The following is a 21,874-nucleotide window of genomic DNA, read 5'->3' on the forward strand; positions in this document are numbered from 1 at the left end:
CAATAAGTATTAAAAGCAGAGTGAGAGAGAGGAGCTGTTACTTCAAGCATTTATTGTTCACAGCCTCCATTTACAGGTTTTCAGATGAAAGCAGCTGCCCAAGGTGTGCCTGAAACTCTGCTGTAGCCCAGGGGATATCACTGAACACAAATGTAATGGACACTAAAGAATTAAAAAATTTGGTTTGGTCTGGAGTTAATGGAAGTAAAAAATTATTCTCTTTTGTAACCATCCTTCACTGAGTGTTTCCTGCTCTCACTGGAGCTTTTTGTTATGTAGGAAGTGGTGGATAAAAATGTTTCAGATATTTGGTGTGAACTTCTTATGTTTTAAGTATGGAATCCTTTGATGTATACTGGAGAGTGCTTCTTTCTAAGTAGGATTTTTTTTTCCTTTAAAAACAGCTGGATTTAGCTAAACCGTGAAAGGGTTGGATTTAATAAATGTCCACTAAACCTATTTATTAATTTTAATCTAACCATTAATATTAAAAGTATATAACTAGTCTTAAAATATCTTGTCTATTCAAGGGCAAACAAAAAAAAAAATCCTGGTTTTGTAGACAGTATTTGAATCTTGAAATAATCCTCTGATTTCTATTTGATTTATACAGTAAAAAGCCAGCAGCTACCTTTTGTAGCTAAAGAAAAATACCCACAGGCTGTGGCTCTTCCAAGACCTCTCTTTTTAGTGAGGAATTCATACGGTAATGGTCAGATTGGATTTGCAGCTTATTAGGCTGAATTTTCAAGAATGCTTAGCTGACAAAGACCCCAAGTTTTTTTTTTACTCTTCCTCACAGGCACAGAACACTTAAAATATTAAATGTGACCTCTGAAATATAAATATGTCCGTATATTTAAAAATAGACTTGAATTACCTCATAGGGATGTGGTCCATGCACATTGTGTAATTGGGACAGCCCTCTCTTTCTTTCTCTTTATCTGTCTCTCTCCAGGGAAGGCGAATAATCAAGACTTTGCTTAAAGTGGCAACACTATAATCCCCAAGGGTGGGAAGCTCATTCTTTATCTACAGGATGTCTGGAGTGATAAGTAGCTGTTTTATTAAAACTCATGCAGTGTTTCTTTGTCCTGACAAAATTATCATTTGCTGTTTGGTATGGTGAGTTGAAATGCAACGTGCCCTGAAATTTAAGGCATAGAATGAAGTAATGGGATGGAGGTGGGAGAATTTATTCAGTGCTGGGTAAACAAAGAAAGTCTATAAAGTTATCGTTTTGAATTTTCACTTGAAGTGATTTTAGGCCACAGTGGGAGCTTTGCTTTGGGCTGATCAGTGCAGTTGACAGAATGTCAGTGAAACGGGAAATGTGAGTTCTTCTGCATAACCCAGGGCAGCTTGAAGCTTATCATACACCACATCATATCTGATATACGTTCACAGTGTTAGTAACATTGCTGTTGTTAATTCCTTTATGGATGTTTCTGTGTAATATGTTATCATTACAGGTTGGAACTGTGCACTAATTTAGGCTGGCACAAGCCAGTGCTCTCTAATAGATGTGCAGTTGCAGATACCTCATTTGTACTTCCTGTAGATAACATGCAAATCTGGATCTCCTAAGTCTTCTGTTCTTAATTTACTAAATGAAACTTTTATTAATGGTGTATGCTGTCAGAAATTAGGCTGATTCTGATGCAGCCTAATTAAGTATGCTCATGGTTATATCCATCTTACTGAATCTACTCATGCCGGGAATAAAGTATGTCTGTGTACCTTAATGAATTGGGGCTTCCTTGAACAAGCAAGATGTGCCTAAGACTTAACAGAGTAACTTTTTTTTTTTTTTAGCTCTTCCCAAACTTTCTTCCTGATTTGCTTTATTTACTTATTTTCAAATCTAAACACTGTTGGCCAACTCCTTCAGGGGGAGCCTTGTTCTGCATGGGTTTCTGATAAACACACACACTTGAGTGCTACAAATAACTTCGATTTTGCTCTACAGTGTGTAAATTTGTTGCTTTGCAGAATTCTGTTAATCTTCAGCCTCGTAATGGAAGACTATGAGAATAGTTAAATTGGAAAAGCAGACTACATTGACCAGGACTGCTGCTTTACAAAAGCTGTTGCTACCTTCTAACGGTTTGTTTGCCTGAAATCCGCTTTTCTTATTCTCTTTCCCAGTGGAAAAACTGCACTTGTGACAGGAGCGTTCATGAAACTCCTCTGAAAAGTGAAGTACATGGGCCCAAATAATTATGCTTGCATGGTGTTTGCTACAGTTTGAAGTCATAGCTGAGGTGTATTCTGAGAGCAGTGCAAGGAATATCACACTGATTCCTGTACAAACTTGAACATGAGATGTCAGAGATGAGGGATGCTCGTTGGCCACTCTAGGGTTAAATGCATTTTTCTTTATCTCACCCCCTTTCCACTCCCCCACTCCCCAAGTTATCCAAGCAGTGGGGAATTTCTGCAATCATTAATTGTATTTATACTTTGGCTATGTCACATAAAAAGCTCCCTAAACTGGGTTTTTTTTAATCTTCTTACAAATATATCAGCAGAAGTCTCCAGCATGGCAATCACCTCTGTTTTCAGAGACTGTGCATTGGTCACTTCTTATCAGCGTTAAAATACTCATAATTTATTTCCACATTAGCTGCCTAGTATAAAATTCTGGCTCGAGCATGCCTGAGGTCTTTCTAACACTGCATTTTGGGCTTTTAGGGGATTTCACTCTCAGGTGTTATAAATTATGCTGCATGGTCTTTTTGCTGCAGTAAGTGAGGCCTAGAGCAAGTAAGGAGAGAGGAACTGAAAACGAAAGCTCTGAGGAGGAAGGAGCAACCAGATTTTTTGGAGAATGACGTTTAGGCCTGTTGCAGTGCTCGCGAATGTTTGCGCTACCTGGTTCACCACAGCAGAAATCAAAGTACTGGAATGCATGTCCTGGGGTAGGGTGGTGCCTTTTTCATCTTCAGCACACCTGGGACTTGCTGTATTCTCCAGGGGACGTGTGGGATCACCTTGTAGCCAAAGTTGGGTGAGAAGTGGGGAACAGCAGGCTAATACAGCACAGGAGTGGGTTGCCCTGAGAGGATGTGACATCTCCATCCTTGGAGATTTTCAAGAGTTGGTTAGACTATGATCATGTCACCAAACATGACCTGATGTCGTGTTGGTGATGATCCTGCTCTGAGTGGGAGACTGGACTGGATGACCTCCATAGGTCCCTTCCAGCCATTGCTTTTGTGGTTCTGAGTGCTTGAAGATCTATTACTTCAGGTTTTGTAATTCCACACTTCAGCATTAATTGCTTTCCTGGCTTTTTGCTTTGCTTAGTCTGTATATCACTTGTGAGTACTAGATACCGGTACTTTCAACATACCATAGGTGGGGTTTTTTATCGACACCATGCTGACCTTTTATTCTTCAAGCTGCTTTTCTATTTGTATGCCTGCTGCATGTAAAATCTATAACGGCAACACAGATGCACAGGCACCTAATAACAGCAACAGGTTCCTCTTTCTTGTTCTGTGTCGCTCGATCTACATCCGAGACCTCTTTGCTCAGAACGATGAAAGTGGGAAGAAGACGCTGGTGGCTTCCTGTACATAAAGATAAGAGTCATGTTTGTGGGCCACGCAGTGCTCAGAAACAGAGAAGTAAGTGGAGGGAGTGCCATGCATATGGAATCCATATTGTGCCCTGCATCCCCCAGGCTGCGTTAGATCAACCGAAGCAGCATGTGCTTTCTGAAAACCAGCGCCAAGCTTCTTTTGCCGAGGCCTGGCTCAGCCTCTGTAAAGGTAAGGTACTGCATTGAGACAGCATGTGTGTTCTGACCTTGAATCCTAATGCAGAGGCAAGAAGGGGTCTGAAGCGAGGCTGCCGTGCTGTCCTCACCTGCACTTCTCTCCTGTAGCTTTGCCAGTACATGTTTTAAACAGTTTTGGAGACTTCAATAAAGAAGCTTCTGTTCTTTGCCACTGGTGAAGAAATAAAAATATTTTTACAAGTTAGGGTAGCAGAGTGTTTTACTGCTCACTGCCTAGCAGAGCAGGTAGGGTTATGTCTGGCAGCTAAAGACCTGCTATAGATTATTTTTATATTCTGTCACCATGTAGCATTTCTGGCTTCTCCATGCTCTTGAGTCTTACTAAGACACTTACTGGCCTTTTTAGCAGAATGTATTTTGTTGCTTGTTTTGAAAAAGACTCAAAGGCAACTTTCTCCAGTGGGTTTACTGTTGCCAGATGAATGGAACATTTTTCAATAAAGTGCGTCAACTGCAAATGTCCATAGGTTGGTTACTGAAAGTGAAATTTGAGTATATTTGAAAACTGGGCAGAAACAATAAATAAAACCTCCTGTCTTGGTGTTCAGAGGACCATGGCAAACTGGCAGACTAATTTGAGTTTTGTTAGAGATTGCTGTGTGTCTGTTAATGCATACATCTGATTTAATTCCAAGTAGTTTCTCAGCGATCCAACTGCACAGCACTTGGTGTTTAGTTATTGATTGTATTCAGCTTACAAGCTCTCTGTGAATCCACAGTCTATATCATGAGCATAATCATGTAAACTAAGCTTTCAGCAAGGTGTCATTTCAGTCTGAAAGGTTAGATAAAGATTAGTTAAAATTTCATAAAATCACTTTCTTCATGCAGAAAAAATCTGAGGTATAAACCTGATCAAACTCATACTTCAAAACTTTTGAATTTTATTAAATTGTGCCCCTGAGAACATATTAGAAATACTTGTGTTGCTTCCATTCGACCTGCCACCTTAAAACCCGTTTTAAAAGACAGTTGGATTTGGGGTTGCCCTTTTTTTTTTTTTTTTTTTTCTTTTAAAGGTGTTGGTAGATCTGCCCAAATATTTTTTGCTCTTTCGAATCTAACAGCCTTGAGGTCATCCAGAGCTGTTTAGAGACCGTGCCCATAGTCACTCTTGCTGGTTTCCGTTTAGAGAAAACAATTTGTAAACATTGGATAGTTTGTTTTTTCTAATGTGGTAAATGTGTGAGTTTTGATCCGCTGTTGGGACATGAGGGTAGGTTTTACCGCAGCGAAGTTCAGATCTGCTTCTGAGGAGATGACCAGCATTGCTCTGTGGTTAAGGTCAAATTTTGAAGGACGTTGCTATTTAGGCAAGGGGAGATACGTGGAAATCATGGAGATATGCAGAGGGAAACGGCCTGGGAGGGGGGATAAGAAACCCTTTGAAATGAAGGGGAGAAGAGATGAGGGGTCGTGTGAATGGCGGTGCTAAGAGACTAGCAGTGCCAGCAGTTCAGTGCTACTGCCTTGGCAGGTTTTTCCCTTCTTGTTTCTGACCCAAGCAAGATTTTAAAGGACATGCCATCAAATGGTTTCTCTGTGTAAGCCTGAGAGCAGGAGAAAGCTGGAAACGGGCAATGCAGCTTGACAGGTGTGTTACTGTGCTCCCCAGTGAAGCTGTAAGCGGGGATATAGAGCCTGGGAGCCTGGACATCCTGGTGCTTGGGGCCGGGAGGGGAGGGTGGGTGGAAATCCAGGCGGAGTAGCGGGCACAGGAACGGGAAAGAAATAGCGTCAGTGAACTTAGACCTTCTTATGCTTTTTTTTTTTTTTATGATCAGGAGCCCATGATTGCCGACATCCTTGTATTCTCATACCGTTTAATATTTATGCACGGTTTTGTTCATAAAGCGCCTGCCGTACTAAACACAAAACCTGTTCTTGTGAGCTGCGGCCAGTGGAGCTGGCAGACAAGGGCGAGCTTTGTGCCGTGGAGATGGCCCTTGCCCCAGGCCCGCCGGGGCAGAGGGAAGACGTTCCGGAGAGCCGGGCGGCGGTTCCCTGTTAGGGAATCTGTTGTGCTGCTGCCGCCGGGGCAGCGTCACGGAGCGGCGTGCTGGGGGGCTTGCTTCGTGCTAGCTGCGGAAGCTGGAGCCCGGAGCAGCTGCCTGGTGCCGGGGAAAGGCGGGTGGTGTGGAGGTGCCGGGAAAGGAGGGTGACGAGGAGGTACCGGGCTTCGGGGTCTCGGTTGTTCTCGTAAAACCAAGGCGAAAGCGCAGCTGCCGTCCTCATGGGGTTCCCCTCCCCGTTGCCGGAGGGGAGAGGGACGTGTTTCTGTGCCGCCCACGGGCGCAGGGACACGGGCGCACACGGCTTGTGCGGCGGGTAGCGGTGTGGCCGCCGAGGGGGGGGTGTGCGCGGGGCTGCCCCTAGCGCTTTGTCTGCCCGCACCGAGAAGGACCGCTGACACCTCGGGCCGTCCCCGCCGGTCCCCCCGCACACGCGGGGCGAGCGGCTCTTTGTGTGGGGGGCGCGGGGCGGTAGCGGGCCCGGCGCGGCCCGCCCCCCCCACCCCACCCCCCCCCTTCCCCGGGCGCAGCGGGGCGGCCGCGGCGCGGAGGGAGGCGAGGCGCGGAGTCGGCCGGTTGCCATGGCGAGGGGCGGTCACGTGGGGCGGCGGCGGCGGGGCTGACGTGCGGGGCGGGGCGGCGCGGGCGGGCGGCGAGAGTCGGCTGCCGCCACCTTCCGCACACCAGCAGCGCGGGGCTCTGCGGAGCCGCGGGAGCGCCAATGCCCGGACCGACCCAAGCCCTGTCCCCAAATGGCGAGAACAACAACGACATCATCCAGGACAACGGGACCATCATCCCCTTCAGGAAGCACACGGTGCGGGGGGAGCGCTCCTACAGGTACTGCGGCGGCTAGCGGGGCGGCGGCGGCCGGGGGGGGCTGCAGCGCGGGGGGCGGTTGCATAAGGCGGGCGGGCGGCGGGCCCCCCCCCGGCCCCGCCGGCGCGGACGGACGGATGGATGGACGGACGGACGGACGGGGGCTGCGGCGTGCGGCGGCGCTCGCATTGTCCGGCTGTAAAGCGTTTGGTGAATAGGCGGGATGTCTGCGGGGGCTCGCCGCTCCCGGGCGGAAGAAAGGCGGTTGAAAATAATAAAATGAAAAAAACAAAAGGGAAAAAGGGGGGAGGAAGGAAGGAGGGAAGGAAAGAACGAACCCCGCGCAGGCAGCCGGCTCCCCGGGGAAGAGCCGCAGCACCTCGCTGCGGATCTCGGAGGCGGCGCCGTGCGGGAGGCGGCGGCCGGGGGTGGCGGGGCGCGGGCAGCCCCTGCCCCGCCGGGAGACCGCACCGGGCGTCGGGCACGGCCCGGCGGGGCGGCCCCCTCCCCCCCGCAGCGGTCCGGGGGTGACAGCGACCCGACCCCCGCTCATCGGGGCGGGGTGACAGCCCCCCCGGTGCTTGGGGGGGGGGGCGGCTCCATCCGCCGCCCCCGCCCGCCGCGGCGGTCGGAGCCGGCCCCATCTTGTGTTTATTTATCGTTTTTCATTTTGGGGGGGCGCGTCCTTTGTCGCAGTTGTAGGCATTTTTGATGAATCGCTTGGCATGTGCTGCTGGCAGCGCTTCTGCATTAACAGCTCTGACAATATGTTCCGGCAGATAAGCTCATTAAAATTGTTTGCATTGTTTGATAAGGGTCGCGGCGCAGCCCGGAACGCAACTGGTTTTAGGTGCTCCTCGCTGCCGACTCGAAGGGTGATAGTACGGCCAGTGGCTCCCCTTATGTTAATATACAGTTATTTTAAATACTGCCTGGATGACAGCAAGCAATGCCTCTGCAGAGAACACGCCCCTTAAAGCTGATTTTCAAACAGCAGGAAATGATGCTGCTTTCAAATATCTGACTAAAGTGGCGAGTTGTATGCTCGATTAGATGAAAACAAATGTGGATGACTTGGCTTGTTTGCCTGAAGAAAACCACAATATTTTTTTCTTCTGCTGCGGAGTAACAGAGCAGCTACCGGCATAGCTGGCCATTAATAACCTTAACAGTGAATCTCATTGTTGATCACACACTGACAGGTGATGCTGAAATGCCTTGGAGATCCAAGTGTGTGGTTTGTTTGAATACCACAAAATTTAGTCTGTCCCTCTCTCTGAATCTATTGATGCATTGTGTAATGAAGCCCCCACGCACACATTTAGCGCAAAGTAGCAAAATTGCTTTTGTGAAGACCTGTTTCTGCTTGCAGGAAGATTGGAGCTCTCGCTTCCTATATCTGAATTTCAGCTGAGCAGCACAAGGTTCTGTTTTAGAGGAAAGCTATATTTCCATCATGCACCTAAGCAGAAATGTGGAATAGATTTGAAATGAATTATCATGCATCTATCTTTAGTTATTCTGACATGTGTCGTAGGTGCTACTGATTGCTGTCTCACTGCTTTCCTGCAGAAGGGTTTTTTGGAAAACCTCTGTTGAATGGAGTTCACCGTTATCCTTTTGCAATATGTTTATATGTAATTTTCTGCAGCTATCAACAAGTCAGTTTTCTTGTCCTTCTGCCTGTCGTATCGTACGTTGAACTATGTCTAGAAAAGATGTTTTGCGAGGCTGCTGTGTTAAGCACGTGATGACAGAAATAATTGTATCACTTGCCCAGTTTTCTAGAAGTTATTCTGCATCTGAATAGCCTTTCATCCAGAGGAGTACTCCTTAGTCTTGTAGAGCTTTGTATCCATTTGTATCCGTATCTAGAGCAATATAAAGGAATGCAGAACTACTAATGCTAACGTTGCATGTCATTTTGGGGCAGTAAATAAATAATCTAATTAAATTTTTTTTGAGAAATAAACCTTTAATGCGCAAATAAAAATCTCCACTGGGGAATCCTATTTAGGTTCTCTTTTCCTTGTGGAAACCTAGCCTGATCTACAGAGTCATGGCACCCAAATCTGTCAATTCCCCCTTTTTCCAGTGGGGAGAATGATTTGGTTTAGTCTGTAGCTCTAAGTACTTTGTGAGTTAAATGTCAACCATAGCAGAAAGAGACCTTAAAGAAAATGTGAAAACTGGTGAAACTTCTCCTTGACACTGGAATATAATGTGCTTTTAGCTTCCATAAAAATCCTTAATAGCTAGGCTAGTTAGGTCCTTGCTAAGTTTGAGTTGGAGCAGAAGATCACTAAATATAACAGACTAATCCCATCCGTAATATGCCTGCTGCCATGCTGGACTCTTGGTGCCATGCTGACTTACTTACGGAGCAGCCTGTACAACTTCACCGTATGACACATCAAGTTGCTATGCCTCTGATTGTTGGTCTGGTTTGTTCCATCTGCCCCTAGAAATATGGAATAAATATGTCATTAAACACAGCCTGAGGCATGACATCAGATCAGCAGTTGTACAGATCTAGTAGTAGTATGTACTTTGCTTGCAATACACTTCTGCATACTGCAGCTTTGCTCTTAAGTTAAACTGTGCCTACCATATGTATAGAGGTTCAGTATTTGCCTTTCACTTCTCTCTCCTGTAATATCAGAAGTGTTTTCTTGTTTTTACTTCTAACATACTGTGTTTCATAAAAATTAGTGTTTGTTGATCAGAATAAATTTATGTTTATCATTTGATGTTCTCAGACCTAAAAAAAAAAAAAAGCTTTACTGTTTCAAATACCAGCTCCTACCACAGATTTGATCTCCAACTCCCAAAGTAGATTTAAAAAGAGGTGAGGTTCATACCATTTTGCAGACTAGCAACCTGATGTGAAAGGAGTTGCCCTGAGTTATCCACGAAGTTGAGGACACAGCAGGGAATTGAACCTATACCACATGAGTCCCAACCACGTGCTCTCTATGCAAAGCCACAAATAGTTTTCCCAAGTCTTCCAAAGGACATATTATATTTTGCAGACTGGGACGTACAGGCCTGAGGTGTTAAGTTTCTCATCTAGCCTTACTTAGCTGGTAAATGGAAACCAGGCACTTTGGCATAAAATGTGGTCACAGGGAGATGTTACCTTTCAGAGTAAATAACTGTAATCAATCTGTATTTCTCTAGTGAAATGCTGTTTAAGGTGCTCCGGATCAGGAAAGTGACTTTAAAATTTGGTTGGAACTGAGGTGTCATTTTGTTGGCCCAAAATAGATTTGGGCTCATTTCTGAGAATGGCATTACATTTAATTATAGTTGTACTTTTATGTTCAAAGAAGACTGAAAAAATTCAATGAGAAACCAAATCAACAGCTGTGTGGAGAATTTTTTTTTAAGCAGGGCATGTCTGCAGCACTTTTTTGCCAGAGTCTAGGCTGTGGTTCATCAGCTCATCATGTTTTTAAAAGCTAGCTGTACAAAGAGTTTGAATGGTTCCAGGTTTGAATGGCATACCTAGCCTAAACCACTCCAATCTAAAAGGGACAAACTGTTGTACCCTCCTTTGCAGGATACCACGCCTAACTTTTGGTTTATCTACGCTGCTAGAAAAATGGTTTTCTGGTCCTTTGTACACTGGCTATATTTAGTTTTATACCCAGAACTTTCACAAAGGTGGGGGAAGGGGGCTAATTTCCTGATTATTTTTCTTCAAATCACTAGGCTAAAAGGAACTAAAAACAAAAAACCCCTTTCCTATATATGAGTATGCACCTTTCCAATGGTACCTGTTTTAAATATTTGGTTTTCCAAAGTGTCGCCTTTCTTTTCGAGGTCATTAAGCTGCCGGTGTGCAACGGCACAGTGCATAATAATGAAAGCTGGACGGAAGCGGTGATTTCCTCACCCGCCGCTGAAATATACTCTGTAACACCCCACAGTTTATCTGGCCGGCTTAGTTTACTGCAGTGGGAGCTGATAACTTCCACGCTGAAAGTCGAGACTTACGTTCTAGCAAAATCTGTTTTGGCCTTCGCCTTCCCAACTCCCGATGAATTGCCGGACACAGGCTGGCCCCGCGCGGCAGAGAGCATCCTTCCCTCTGCGGGGAAGGACGTCCCCGTCACTGGCTCTGGCAACTCTGTGCCTTCCACACGAGTGCAGCTTTACTCGGGGTACAAAGGGAGATTTGCTGCTTTGCCTTACTCGGCAGAAGGTGTTTCTTGCTCTAAAATTAGGTTCCACTGAATATGGTAAGCAGGTAATTCCAGTGAAGTGAAAAAGATCATTTGTGTTGTTCAAATTAATAGATTAAGGCCCAAACTTTTCTTCCTGAGAACTGGGAAGAAGATACAGAGTAAAAGCAGTGAGTTGCCTTCTCATTTCATAGTACAGACAGGCACGACTGTCTTCATCCTCTGAAACTGTAAATGCTAGTCAGAGCAAATGCTACTAAATATATTAGTGACTGAAACATTATTTCCAGAGGCATTTGCTCTTGGCCTAAATGCTCCTATTGCAAATGATGAGAATTTTGCCCTAGATTTCACTGGAAGCAGGAGAAAGGCAATAATAAATGTTTAAAAAACACAAACCTAAATCACACTCCATAAATTTGGCTTGAGCTTTTCTAGAAGTGGTATTTGTGATAACCCCCTTGTCTGTCAAGCACCTGGGTTGCAGCAAGATTAGTTACTAGCTATCCAAGAGAAGACCATCCTGATGACTTACAGCCAGCAGCTACTAGCCAGCATAAGAGGTACCATGCAGAGATCTTTCCTTGGTGCGTGTGAGCTTGGGTACCCTCTATTTTCTCTTCTTTCACTTTCATAAAGCTGGCTTCCTGCTGCCGCTGCTCTTCTTTAATCTTGTTTTCTGATTAGGGAGTACTCTGCCTTAGGGAGAGCTGTTTTGGTAAGTATCTTCTGCTGGGCACTCTCAAAAAGTACAGGGTGAAACTGAAGATAAGTGGGAATCACATGTGAATGCATGTAAATGTCTCGGAGGGTTATGAGGATGACTCTGCTTAATACTGCATTGGTAGTTTGAAGCCTAGATAGTCCGTGCCTGCATTATTGGGCTACTTCTCTTGACCTGGATTTAGATCTTCCTTGAAGGAAATATCTTCACAATGTTTTGAGAGTTGAGGGTATTTGTTAAAATCAGGGGCTAAGAGAAAGGTAGCTTTATGGAGGCGGGACAAAAAGAAAACAACACTCCACAGACAACCCAGCTCATGTAAGGAAATGAAAGTAACTTTCAGACAGCACCATCTTCTCAGCTTGCACCCAAGCATTCTCGCCGAAAAGCTCTGAGTACGCCTAATTTGCACCCAGCCTCCGTGGGTTTCGGAAACATCCTGTAGGTGGGAGGCTGCATTCTGGTTTTTGTTGCATGGTGTGGTTTTTTTTAAACTACCTTGTTGAGCTGCATAGCAACAGCACTGTGTTTCTGGCATACTAACAAAAAAGGAGCAAGTTTAGGGTATGCGAGAACTGAACCTGATGCTGTCACAGAAATAGACATTTTGGCTTCTGCCTAGTTTTTTCGATCTAACCTCCCTGGAAAACAGGCAATGAAAAATATGCTGCGTTGTGAAAGAAAGGTGGTTTGGAGGTGGGGCTGTGGACCAAGAGAGCCTGATCAAAGCTATTTCTTTGAGTTTTCCTTTGCTGCACGAATGGCTAGTTTGAGGGAGATGCAGCTGCCTCGTGACAGGCAGGCTGGACCAGAGCAACGTTCTCCCCAGGTGACACACCTGGTCTAACCTTTTGAGATATAAAACTTGTTTTGGGAGGCAGTAAGAAAAAATAAGTGTAGTAGGTCTACATTTCAACCCTTGGCATTTGAATAAGTGACTTTTTAAAAATATCTTCAGAGGTTTTGGCTTTGGGGCTTGTGGGGGGAGGCTAGTTTAATTTGACAGTCTTTTCTCCTTCCTCATGCCCAAAGCTAATTATAGCGAAGGCTTGGTAAGGAAGAAGATAAATCGTGTGCCAGCTTTTCATTTTGGAGATGCAACTTTCAGCCTTTGTTTGATAATTGAAAACGAGTGGTCTCGCCACATCTGTGTTCAATCACGCAAACCACTGAGCGGGATGGCACGAAGGCCGTAGCGTGGCGTAAGCGTGGTGGTGGCGGCAGCAGCAAGACTCATGCTGCACCGGGACCGTGTTCGGATACTTGCGTCCTTCTCGCTCCCTGAATCCTGGCCTCCGGCTAGCAGCACTGACCGCTCGCTTCCAGTATCGGTGCTAGGGAACGTAAATGGAAAACATCCCTGTTTCTTCTGGGGATGGTGTTAGCTGAGCACTGCGTAGCTGTTTGGATCTTGCTCAGATCTCTGCTGCCTGACTCACCGATAAAGCATCTTCTTCATATTGTTTCATTATAATTAGGTGGGAGGGGAAGGGGAATATCAGCTATAAAAGTTTACTGAACATGCATTTAACTGTTGGGGTTTTAAAAGCGGTGGCTTTTTTATTTTTAACACAATTCTGTTGTCTTCATGCTATTGCATATTTAATTCAAAATGAAAATCTGTGATATTTTGACAAAAGTTTGTCTAGTTTTCTGGTGGTATACTAAGTTATTAAATATTTGACAGAGGAGGCTCTGTATACTGAAAACACACCCATTAAATGGCTCAGTTTAACCACTCTGAAATGATTTCTTGTTTCCCATAGAGCCCCATGCTTAGGGAAGGGTGCTTTTGTGTTAAATCTATTTTTTTGCTATGCTATCCAAACAGGAAATGTAAACATTCATCAGTGAGTCGAGACTTAAGGATGTAGCTTCCGTAGGAAATCCTCCAACTGTGCCAAATCGTTCTGCCTGGAGAGGAATATGCCATGCAGGTCGTGGTCTTGATCTTCTGGCCTTGCGTACAGCCGCCTTGCATTGCTTACTCGTGTTGACTGGGGGAGGGAAGGGCTTTGAAATATGGGTGAGGTGATGGAAGATGGAGCCTGTGAATCTGGGTCCTGCATGGGTGGAGGGGCAAGGACAGAAACATTGGTGTGAGCTCCTGTGTATTTAAACAGAAACTTAGTGTGGTCTGGAACCATATTTGAACAAGCTATGCAAACTGAAAAATTCTCGGTTTGGAGTTTGGGATTTCTTCTGTGTAAAATGGGCCCTTCTCAGTGTGGCAGTTGACAGAGTAAAGGAATAGCTTATTTTGCCCTAATGGTATAGTGTAAAGCAACACTGTATGTCCCATTTTTCCATATGGTTGTGTGTATTGTTTCAGAGGTTTAATTTTCAATATTATGTTTCTCGGCAATTTGGAACCCTGAGAGCTAGTTAGCGAGTTCCACGGACTTCAGTTTTATCTTTTAGGAGTAACTCAAGTGAATATCCCCCCTACAGCAGGGTTCCTTAGTACCGTACAGATTTCCTACCCAAGCAGCTGTAATTATTCAGAGATGCACATGAATGCAAATTCTTGCCTGTCACTCTGGAATGCAGTGTTGATGCTCGGAAGGCCTTGCTGGCAATATGTATTAAACAATTTTGGGGGAAAGAAAATTCATTTTAGGCAAATTTTACATGGTGGTTATGCTTCGATTCTTAAGGTTAATCCCTGTGGAGCCAGTCCAGTAATATCATGAATAGGAAGCACTGAAATATTTGAAGTAGAATATGCATTTGCTTTACTTATGGATTCAGTGTTATACAAATCATAGCTTATTAAAATAACTATAGAATCTGTGAGTAATTGTTTGTATGGAAGCGGAGTACATAGCCCAGTGATAGGAAAGTCCCGCGGGAGCTTTCATATACAGAAAGACTATGGTGTGTAGGAGTGCTGAGAACATGGAGGCAGTGAAATGATAATTGGTTGAATAGAAGGGATATACTTTCCTAAAAGGACAGCATTCACATGTAAATAGCCGTTCTGTTGGAAACCTTGTTATGCAGAATGATGTTAATTATATTTTACTGAATTATTGTTTGGGATCTATATCACTCCTCACCCATATTAATGTTTCAAAGTTATGCAAGATGTAGATTCTGAATCGGGGTCTGAAAACTGTTTTCAGACAACACGTTCATGTTGTGCCAGTTGTCAGGCTCAAGGAGGCGTAAGGATAATTTTCTTTTTTTTCCCCCTTTAATAAATATTTCTGCCTGCAGAAGTTTGGCTCCCCGATGTACATTTTTACTGTTGTCCCCAAGTGCGAAATGAGTTTCACAGCAACAGGGATGCTGTAGAACTGCCTTGTTTCTTTAAGCAGCTCTACTTTTAATACGGTGAGGTGTTTTTTTTCCACTACCACCTTAGGCACCCCCTCTCTAATTGTTCCTGAAGCGCTATACGATATGGACCTGGTGGTGCTGGTGAACGAGATGAACATGAGTCAGCAGCACGCTCTTGCAGGGAAGAAGGCCAAGCCCATGCTGGGCTGCATTAGCAGGCGTGTAGCCAGCAGCTCCAGGGAAGTGATTATTCCCCTCTGGTGCTTCTGAGACCACATCTCGTGTACTGTGTCTGAATTTGGCCTCTCAAATTTGAGAAAGACAGTGATATACTGAAGCGAGCGGGGTGGAGGGCCACCAGAATGGTCAGGGGGTTGGAGCATGTGAACTGGGTTTGGTCAGCCTGGAGAAAAGAGAGCCCAGGAGAGGGGAAGATCTCATTGCAGTCTTTAGCTGTCTAATGGTGTGGGGGGTGTAGAGAAGATGGAGCCAAGCTCTTCTCTGAGGTGCACAGGGAAAGGATGAGAGGCAATGGCAGTCAGCAGCTGCAACAGTAGAAAAGGCTTTAGATATTGGGAGAAAAGTTTTCACAGTGGGGACGGTCAAACACTGGAAGAGGTTACCTGGAGAGGCTGTGGAATATCTGTCCTTGGGAGACTCGAAACTCAGCTAGATGGGACCATCGGTAGCCTTCTCTTGCTGCCTCTGCTGTGAACAGGAGGCTGGAGCAGGTATCTCTGGAGTTCCCCGCCTACCCGAGTCACTTTACGATCCTGTTCTATAACTCTAATAGGCATAAACAGCTCTTGAGTTCAAAACGCAGCACACAAAGCAAACTCATGAAATCAGGCGCTTTAAAAGTGAAAGGAGTATCGTACAACAACAAATTTAGTACTGCCACCAAGGTGAAATCATCCTATCATCAAAGGTTTCAAATGCAAAATTAAAACACATGTATGCAGTCTCAGTTCGACTGCATCAATTTCAGCTGTTTTCTAGCTTAGTTCTTGCAAAATCTGCTGCTGCTGCAGTATATTACTTACTTCATATTGCATTCTCTAAATCACTGGAGCAGCTTCTGCAATTTAGTACCCAGGAATGACCAAAAGGTCATAGACACACAGTAGAGCAAAGGGATAGTTTTGCTATGTCATAAAATTAATTATGTACATTGCAATTAAAGATTATGTTTTGAAGTTAAAAGCTGATAAATTACTCCCTCTGCTTTTAATGAATTGTGTATTTTTTCATGCAGCAAATATTAACATTATTGACAAGTTTAATCTGCAGAAAATGTTTAACTATAAGCACAGCTCTTAACCTGTCAGATGTCTGCTTAGTTTGGTGTGCTTTCACAGGGAGTGGTGCAGAACTGTCTTGTCCCATGACCTACAGCAACATTGAGAGGGTTGACGAAACTAAATATTCACATTGCAGCACAGGTTATTACCTTCTTAACTGCACTTATATGTAGTCAAAGGTAATTCAAGCAATAAACTTTTTTTTTTTTTTCATTGTTTATTGTGGGAGTTGAACTTGGTAATGTCACTGTTTGCCAGGTGGAAGCAATACAGTTTAGGAATTGACCTCAAGATATTCCGCGAAAGGAGGCCAAATCCTATTAAACAGGACATCTATGCTTCTCTTAGCTTAAGGTACAAGGCTTTACTGGGGCTCGTAGATAACAACTGTTGTAACTGCCAGTAATTCTGTTCTTACAATCACAGTTGCATCAAAGGAGTAAGCACCATCTAAAGAACATTATTTGGGAAAACAAAGCTTTGGGGATTTTCCCCTTTAGATAAGCAGGCGATTTTAAAAACTAAAATCTAAAAGAAAACGCCGACTTCACAGACCAACATCGTTGAAAATATGGTCTTCACAAAGACCAACATTGTTGAAAAAATCAGTTTTGGGGAAGCTTTACTTGATGCTGGTAGTCTCAGCAATTGCGTTGGTAATGCAACAATGGTAAAATAAGTTTGTGGTTACTGGCACACAGCAAGAATAATACGTTACATAAATCACAGATGGTTGAGCTAGCATGTTCATAAAGGGCAATTTACTCAGTGAAGGATTACTGAATTCTAGTTTTAGTTGCTCCAAAATTAATTTAGCAGTTAAACAATTGTTCTTAGAAGTTCAGCCCTATTCTAGATAGTTCTTGGTGGGATTAATTCTTATGTGCAAGTCATTTACTGGTAATATCTTGAGGACCAGAATAATTTCGGAGTGTCTCCTTGTCTGTTATAGTATTAACTCATGAGAGTGAGGGAAGAGGTGAAGTTACTTTGGTATCCAAACCCAAAATTAAGTGTTGTGGCTGGTAGTATTAACACTTGAAATCTTTATAATATTAGTAATGATCTGTAGGAGTTTGTACAAGCTGAAGAGAGGAGTATTTATTTGGGCCTATTTCAACAAACTTGGCAATGTCAAAACTTGAGATTTTCTATTATTATTTTTGGTCTAGCTTTCGCCAGCGGTGGAGGGAGAAGTGGAAGAGAGGTTGAATGCAGAGCCTAGCGGAAGGCTACGTAGTGTGTTGGCCCAGTGGTCTGCAGAGGCAGTGCTGGCAGGGGATCTGCACATGGTTCAGGTCACAGCCATCTGCTGGAGAGCTTGGTCCTAGAAACCTGCCCACCAAGTGCCCTGCATACCCAGCAGAAAGCCTGACACTTGTCCTTTGAACCCCAAATGGCAGCAGAGCTGTGGTAGCAGTGGGAACCCTGGACAGCTATACTGGAGTTTAATATTTTGCCTTACAAAAATACACAGCCATGTTTTAGGGAGTGATGCACCAGTGAAAGCAGCTAGCACGGTTGCCTGTTGCTTCATCTGTTGTCACATGCTTGTTTACGACTTCAGGGTAAAGGTGGCTTAAAATAAATGTCGTCTTATACCCCTGCTCAGTGTCGTCACCTTTCTGCCACGGCGACTTGTTCGGGGACGGAGCGAGGCTGGCTGCCTGCCTGCCCAGCAGCTCGGTGGCTCTGTCGTGCAGGCTGTGCTCTGGCACCTTTGCCCACGGGTCCTGGGATGGTTGTACTGGTTGCACGGGCAGTCGCTGTGCTGTTTCTTGTCCTTTCCCAGGTGTGTCACACCACGCGCCTTCAAAGTGCCTACTTAGGCCACTTTCAAAGGACTTCACTCTCTGTGGTAACAGGGAGTTGGACTTGATGATCCTCATGGGTCCCTTCCAACTCAGGATATTCTGTGGTTCTAACACGTGTGTATTAAGGTTAGAATAAATGTTGCAATGCATAAATCAATGTGTATCTACCTTTGTTTTTAACATAAAAGAGAGAAAAGTTGATGCACGACAAAGTCCTTGCTCTCTGTATCATGTTACATCATTTGCGAGTAGAAAAGGTGTATTGTAGTCCCTCTTCAGCTACTGCAAGCCCTTTCCCGTGAGAGTGCTCTCTGGGCTAACTTCGCATGCCTTGGACAACCAGGCTTTATTAAGTGTACTGTAAGTAACTCCTGTTAGGAAAGAGCAGCTACGTGTTAGGAGAAAGGCATTGCATTCCCCCTTGTTTAATCCTCCCGTTTTCCCTTCTTCCCAGACTTGTCCTCCTCTGAAACCCGTGGATGCTCGGTGTCCGGCTCCTGCTGAGTCATTGCCTGGCTCTGGGCGGGGGTGTGAGGCGCTTGGAGGCTGCTCAGGCCCCCTGTCAGGAGGGCTGTATAGTATTACAAAATCTCATTTGCCATTACGTTATGCTTGGAGTAAATCAGCGTGTTACTTTAGCCTTTCACCTCCAAATGTATACATGTCGGGGCGGGGGGGGAGGGAGGGCAAAACCCCGGATAGGTCAAAACTAAATTAATTTGGTGACTTCATCTGACTCTAGCTAGTTGGATCTCGTCCCTGCTGAAACTCCCAAGCCTGCCCACAGTGTTTTCTGGACTTAAAAGGCGGAAATGGCAGGAGTCGGGAGCAGCGGGCTGCCTGCCCTGCCAGAGCTGCTGCCAGGCTGCAGCGTGGCTGCCGCACCGGTGCGTTGTGCCTCCGACATAGTGCTTCGGGTGCCCGGCAGTGTTGGTTTTTCTTAATCGGGGTTTCTGATTATTTTTATACCTTCCTAATCAGGGGCAGATGTTTCCCTGGTGTAGATGCAGGTGATTGCTCAGGTCCGTGGGTGTATCCACATCGTTTGCTTGGGAGTTCAAACGTGGCACTCAGGCGGGGCAGTGGCTTTGGGGACAAGCTCTCCTCAGGTGCTGTCTTCACTTTCCAGTAAATCTGCATTTGCTGAAGCACTTGGGAATCTACTGTTTTAAAATATGAGTGCTCATCCATCATCTAGTGGGAGCAAAGAGATAGGAGGATCCCCTGGTATTTGCAGAACACAGGCCAGGAACGGAGGCTTGCTAAAACGTGCTGCCTTTCAAGGCATCCTTCCTCCAATGATGGGTGTACTCAGCACTGCTGTTGCCTTGCTTTACGGCATGTTTTTAACCTCTTAGAAATCCTTTAGTGATGTCTGCATGTATGCTTAGTCATCTGCTATTTTCCATAAGAGAAAAAAAAATTAATAAAAGGAGAATTAAAGCTCCCGTGTTTGTCTTGGTGAATTGAGACTTTGTTTCACAGAAGATTAGATGTTGGTTTATTCATCAGCTTTTTCAAGGTTTTCTAGTTACAAAAGGGTCATAGATCCTCTTGTGTTTTCTGAAATGTAGGTGTTTCTAATTGACTTGGGTTTACTATATAACGTAAGTCTGAGAATTATTTTTCTCTAAATCAACCTTTTTTTTTTGTCCTTCCCCTACCATCCCCTTGTCTGCTGTGAAAGGTAGACTAGTTGCCAGTGTCTATTCTGAAAATTTTACAGGTTTAATGTCTTCCTTCAGGGCATCAGAACAGCAATTCAAGCCTAAGATCTTGGAGTTGAAAGCCTTGGGGCGGGGGGGAGGGTAATAACTGTAAGTAAAAGCAGTTTATTTTTTTTAACCTTGCAGCCTTGCCACACTTACGTTCCTCTCATTCAGCCCACTTCAAAGGTTTTTGTGGTTCTCCATAAATAAATGCCTTCTTAATTTGTAGTAACATTCATTTTGTACTGAAATTTGTGCATCCTTTCCCCACGTTAACGAGTGCCTGTTCAGCACCAAGCACTGCTATTACAGAATCACAGAATCATATAGGTTGGAAAAGACCTTTAAGATCATCGAGTCCAACCGTAAACCTAACACTGCCAAGACCACCGCTACACCATGTCCCTAAGCACCTCATCCAAACGTCCTTTAAATACCTCCAGGGATGGCGACTCAACCACTTCCCTGGGCAGCCTGTTGCAATGCTGGACAACCCATTCCGTGAAGTAAAATTTCCTAATATCCAGTCTAAACCTCCCCGGCGCAACTTGAGGCCATTTCCTCTCGTCCTATCACTTGTTACCTGGGAGAAGAGACCGACCCCCACCTCTCTACAACCTCCTTTCAGGTAGTTTTGTTCAACTGAGGTGCAGTCTGAGGGTGCCGTGCACTGCTGTGGTTCACTCCTAACCAGTCAGAGTGAGTATACATTTGTGGAAATGATGGCAGCCAAAGAGTCTGAATTGCTTCTATTTTGTGTAAGCTGTTGACGTCTGCCTTTCTTGAACCTCTATCCTTTGTCAAGAGTGTATTTTTTTAGATGAGATTCGTTTACTCATAGAAATTGATAAGGAGCCTTTCGGGATATGCAAGTACTTTCAGCCGCAATTAAGATATCATGTAGTTGTGTTAATATCGGATTGTACTTTTGGAGGCAAAGGTGAACCCTGAAGAAAAAAAAAGTGTTAGTGTTGCTGTGGAGATATGACATTATGTATTACACTGCCATACAGTTTCAGCGGCAGCAGGAGGAATGAAGGAATGAGAAGGTAGTCGGAGAAATCTTACTTATGCTATGCAAATATGACCAGCAGATCAAAAAAATCAAATTCAAGCGAGACAGTGAATGTGGCTTGTCCTCCTCAGGTGCCCTAAAATATTCCAAGCACTAAATAATTTTCTTGGAATTTGTAACTGTTCTTCTGATTTCAGTGATCTACCCTAATTTCATAACTGGGTAGTGAATAAACTTAAAACTATTTTGTAAAAAGTATGCAGTAGACAGTGTAATGCATTGCTAGTTATTGGGCCATCTCAGAGGTTTTGGCTCAAACTGTGTATATTGTTTGAATACTTTTGATTGTGTTTTTCAGATTTGGGGGAACTGAATGTCTGGAAAAGAACCAGTATTTTTCTGCCTCACAGATAATACATTTTTGGGGTTTTTTAATTTTTCTAAAGCCATATGTACCACAAAACAGAATTACCACCAGTCTTTATAAGAGTTACTCAGATTTGGGTCTAAACCAGTCCTTGAGACCCGTCATAAACATATATGTAGGTCAGAAAATCCCAGTGTTGGCAGGCAGCCTCTAATTTAAAAGAACAGAACTTAAAACATGCCCTAATCCAATCAAAGTAAATCTCTAGTAATCTAACCTCCCTTGCATTTAAACAGGGAACTGCAATGAGAACAATAGAAAATATGCTGTTTGCGTGTTAAATAGTAATCCTGCAACGTTCAAGCAATCAAACTGTACATGGATTGTCTAGACTCTGTACTGTGCTTCACAAATCATTTTAGGTCTTCAAGTCAGATCCATGTTGTGAAGCCAAAATGACATTCAGAAGTGAATGAGATGCATAGATAATAAAAGATTTTTAACATTTCAGGGCCATTTAGTAACATGAGAACAGTGCACACGAGACTTGACATTCAGCATTTTAAAAGGTGTGAATTTCTCCCAATATTACAACCAGAGGATTCTTTTCTCCTTTTCTTCTTTTTTCCATGGCGATACCTCATTGTGATTAATCTTGAACTGTTTGAGTTTCTGACTAGGTAGAGCCTTTATGTTGCTTGCTGCAAATACCGCTTCAGTTGCAGTGCTCTGATGTGAGAGCTCTGGCCATGGCCATTGAATTTGCTGTGGGAGTACAGCATAAGTCAAAAGGGAGAGTAAGAGCAGTGTTGTCAGGACTGTGCTGGAGCTTTTTGTGT

General features: G+C 44.3%; 1 protein-coding gene across 3 annotated transcripts in view; it reads left to right on the forward strand.

Moving 5' to 3' along the window:
• The window catches only part of MAPRE2 (microtubule associated protein RP/EB family member 2), a 74,006-nt gene that overhangs the window by 9,430 nt on the left and 42,702 nt on the right, over positions 1 to 21,874 (forward strand). Inside the window, exon 1 of one of the 3 annotated variants that reach the window (XM_075494610.1) lies at positions 6,448 to 6,657. The exons of 1 other annotated variant lie outside the window; for it this stretch is intronic. In XM_075494610.1, the coding sequence (XP_075350725.1) occupies positions 6,570 to 6,657 (88 nt within the window). In that variant the 5' untranslated portion in view covers positions 6,448 to 6,569. Of the gene's footprint in view, positions 1 to 6,447; positions 6,658 to 21,874 lie in introns of those variants that run through there. One more of the 3 variants, XM_075494609.1, reaches the window with a different exon arrangement.

The sequence above is a fragment of the Mycteria americana genome, chromosome 2 (assembly GCF_035582795.1).
Source record: "Mycteria americana isolate JAX WOST 10 ecotype Jacksonville Zoo and Gardens chromosome 2, USCA_MyAme_1.0, whole genome shotgun sequence".
Taxonomy (NCBI): Eukaryota; Metazoa; Chordata; class Aves; order Ciconiiformes; family Ciconiidae; genus Mycteria; species Mycteria americana.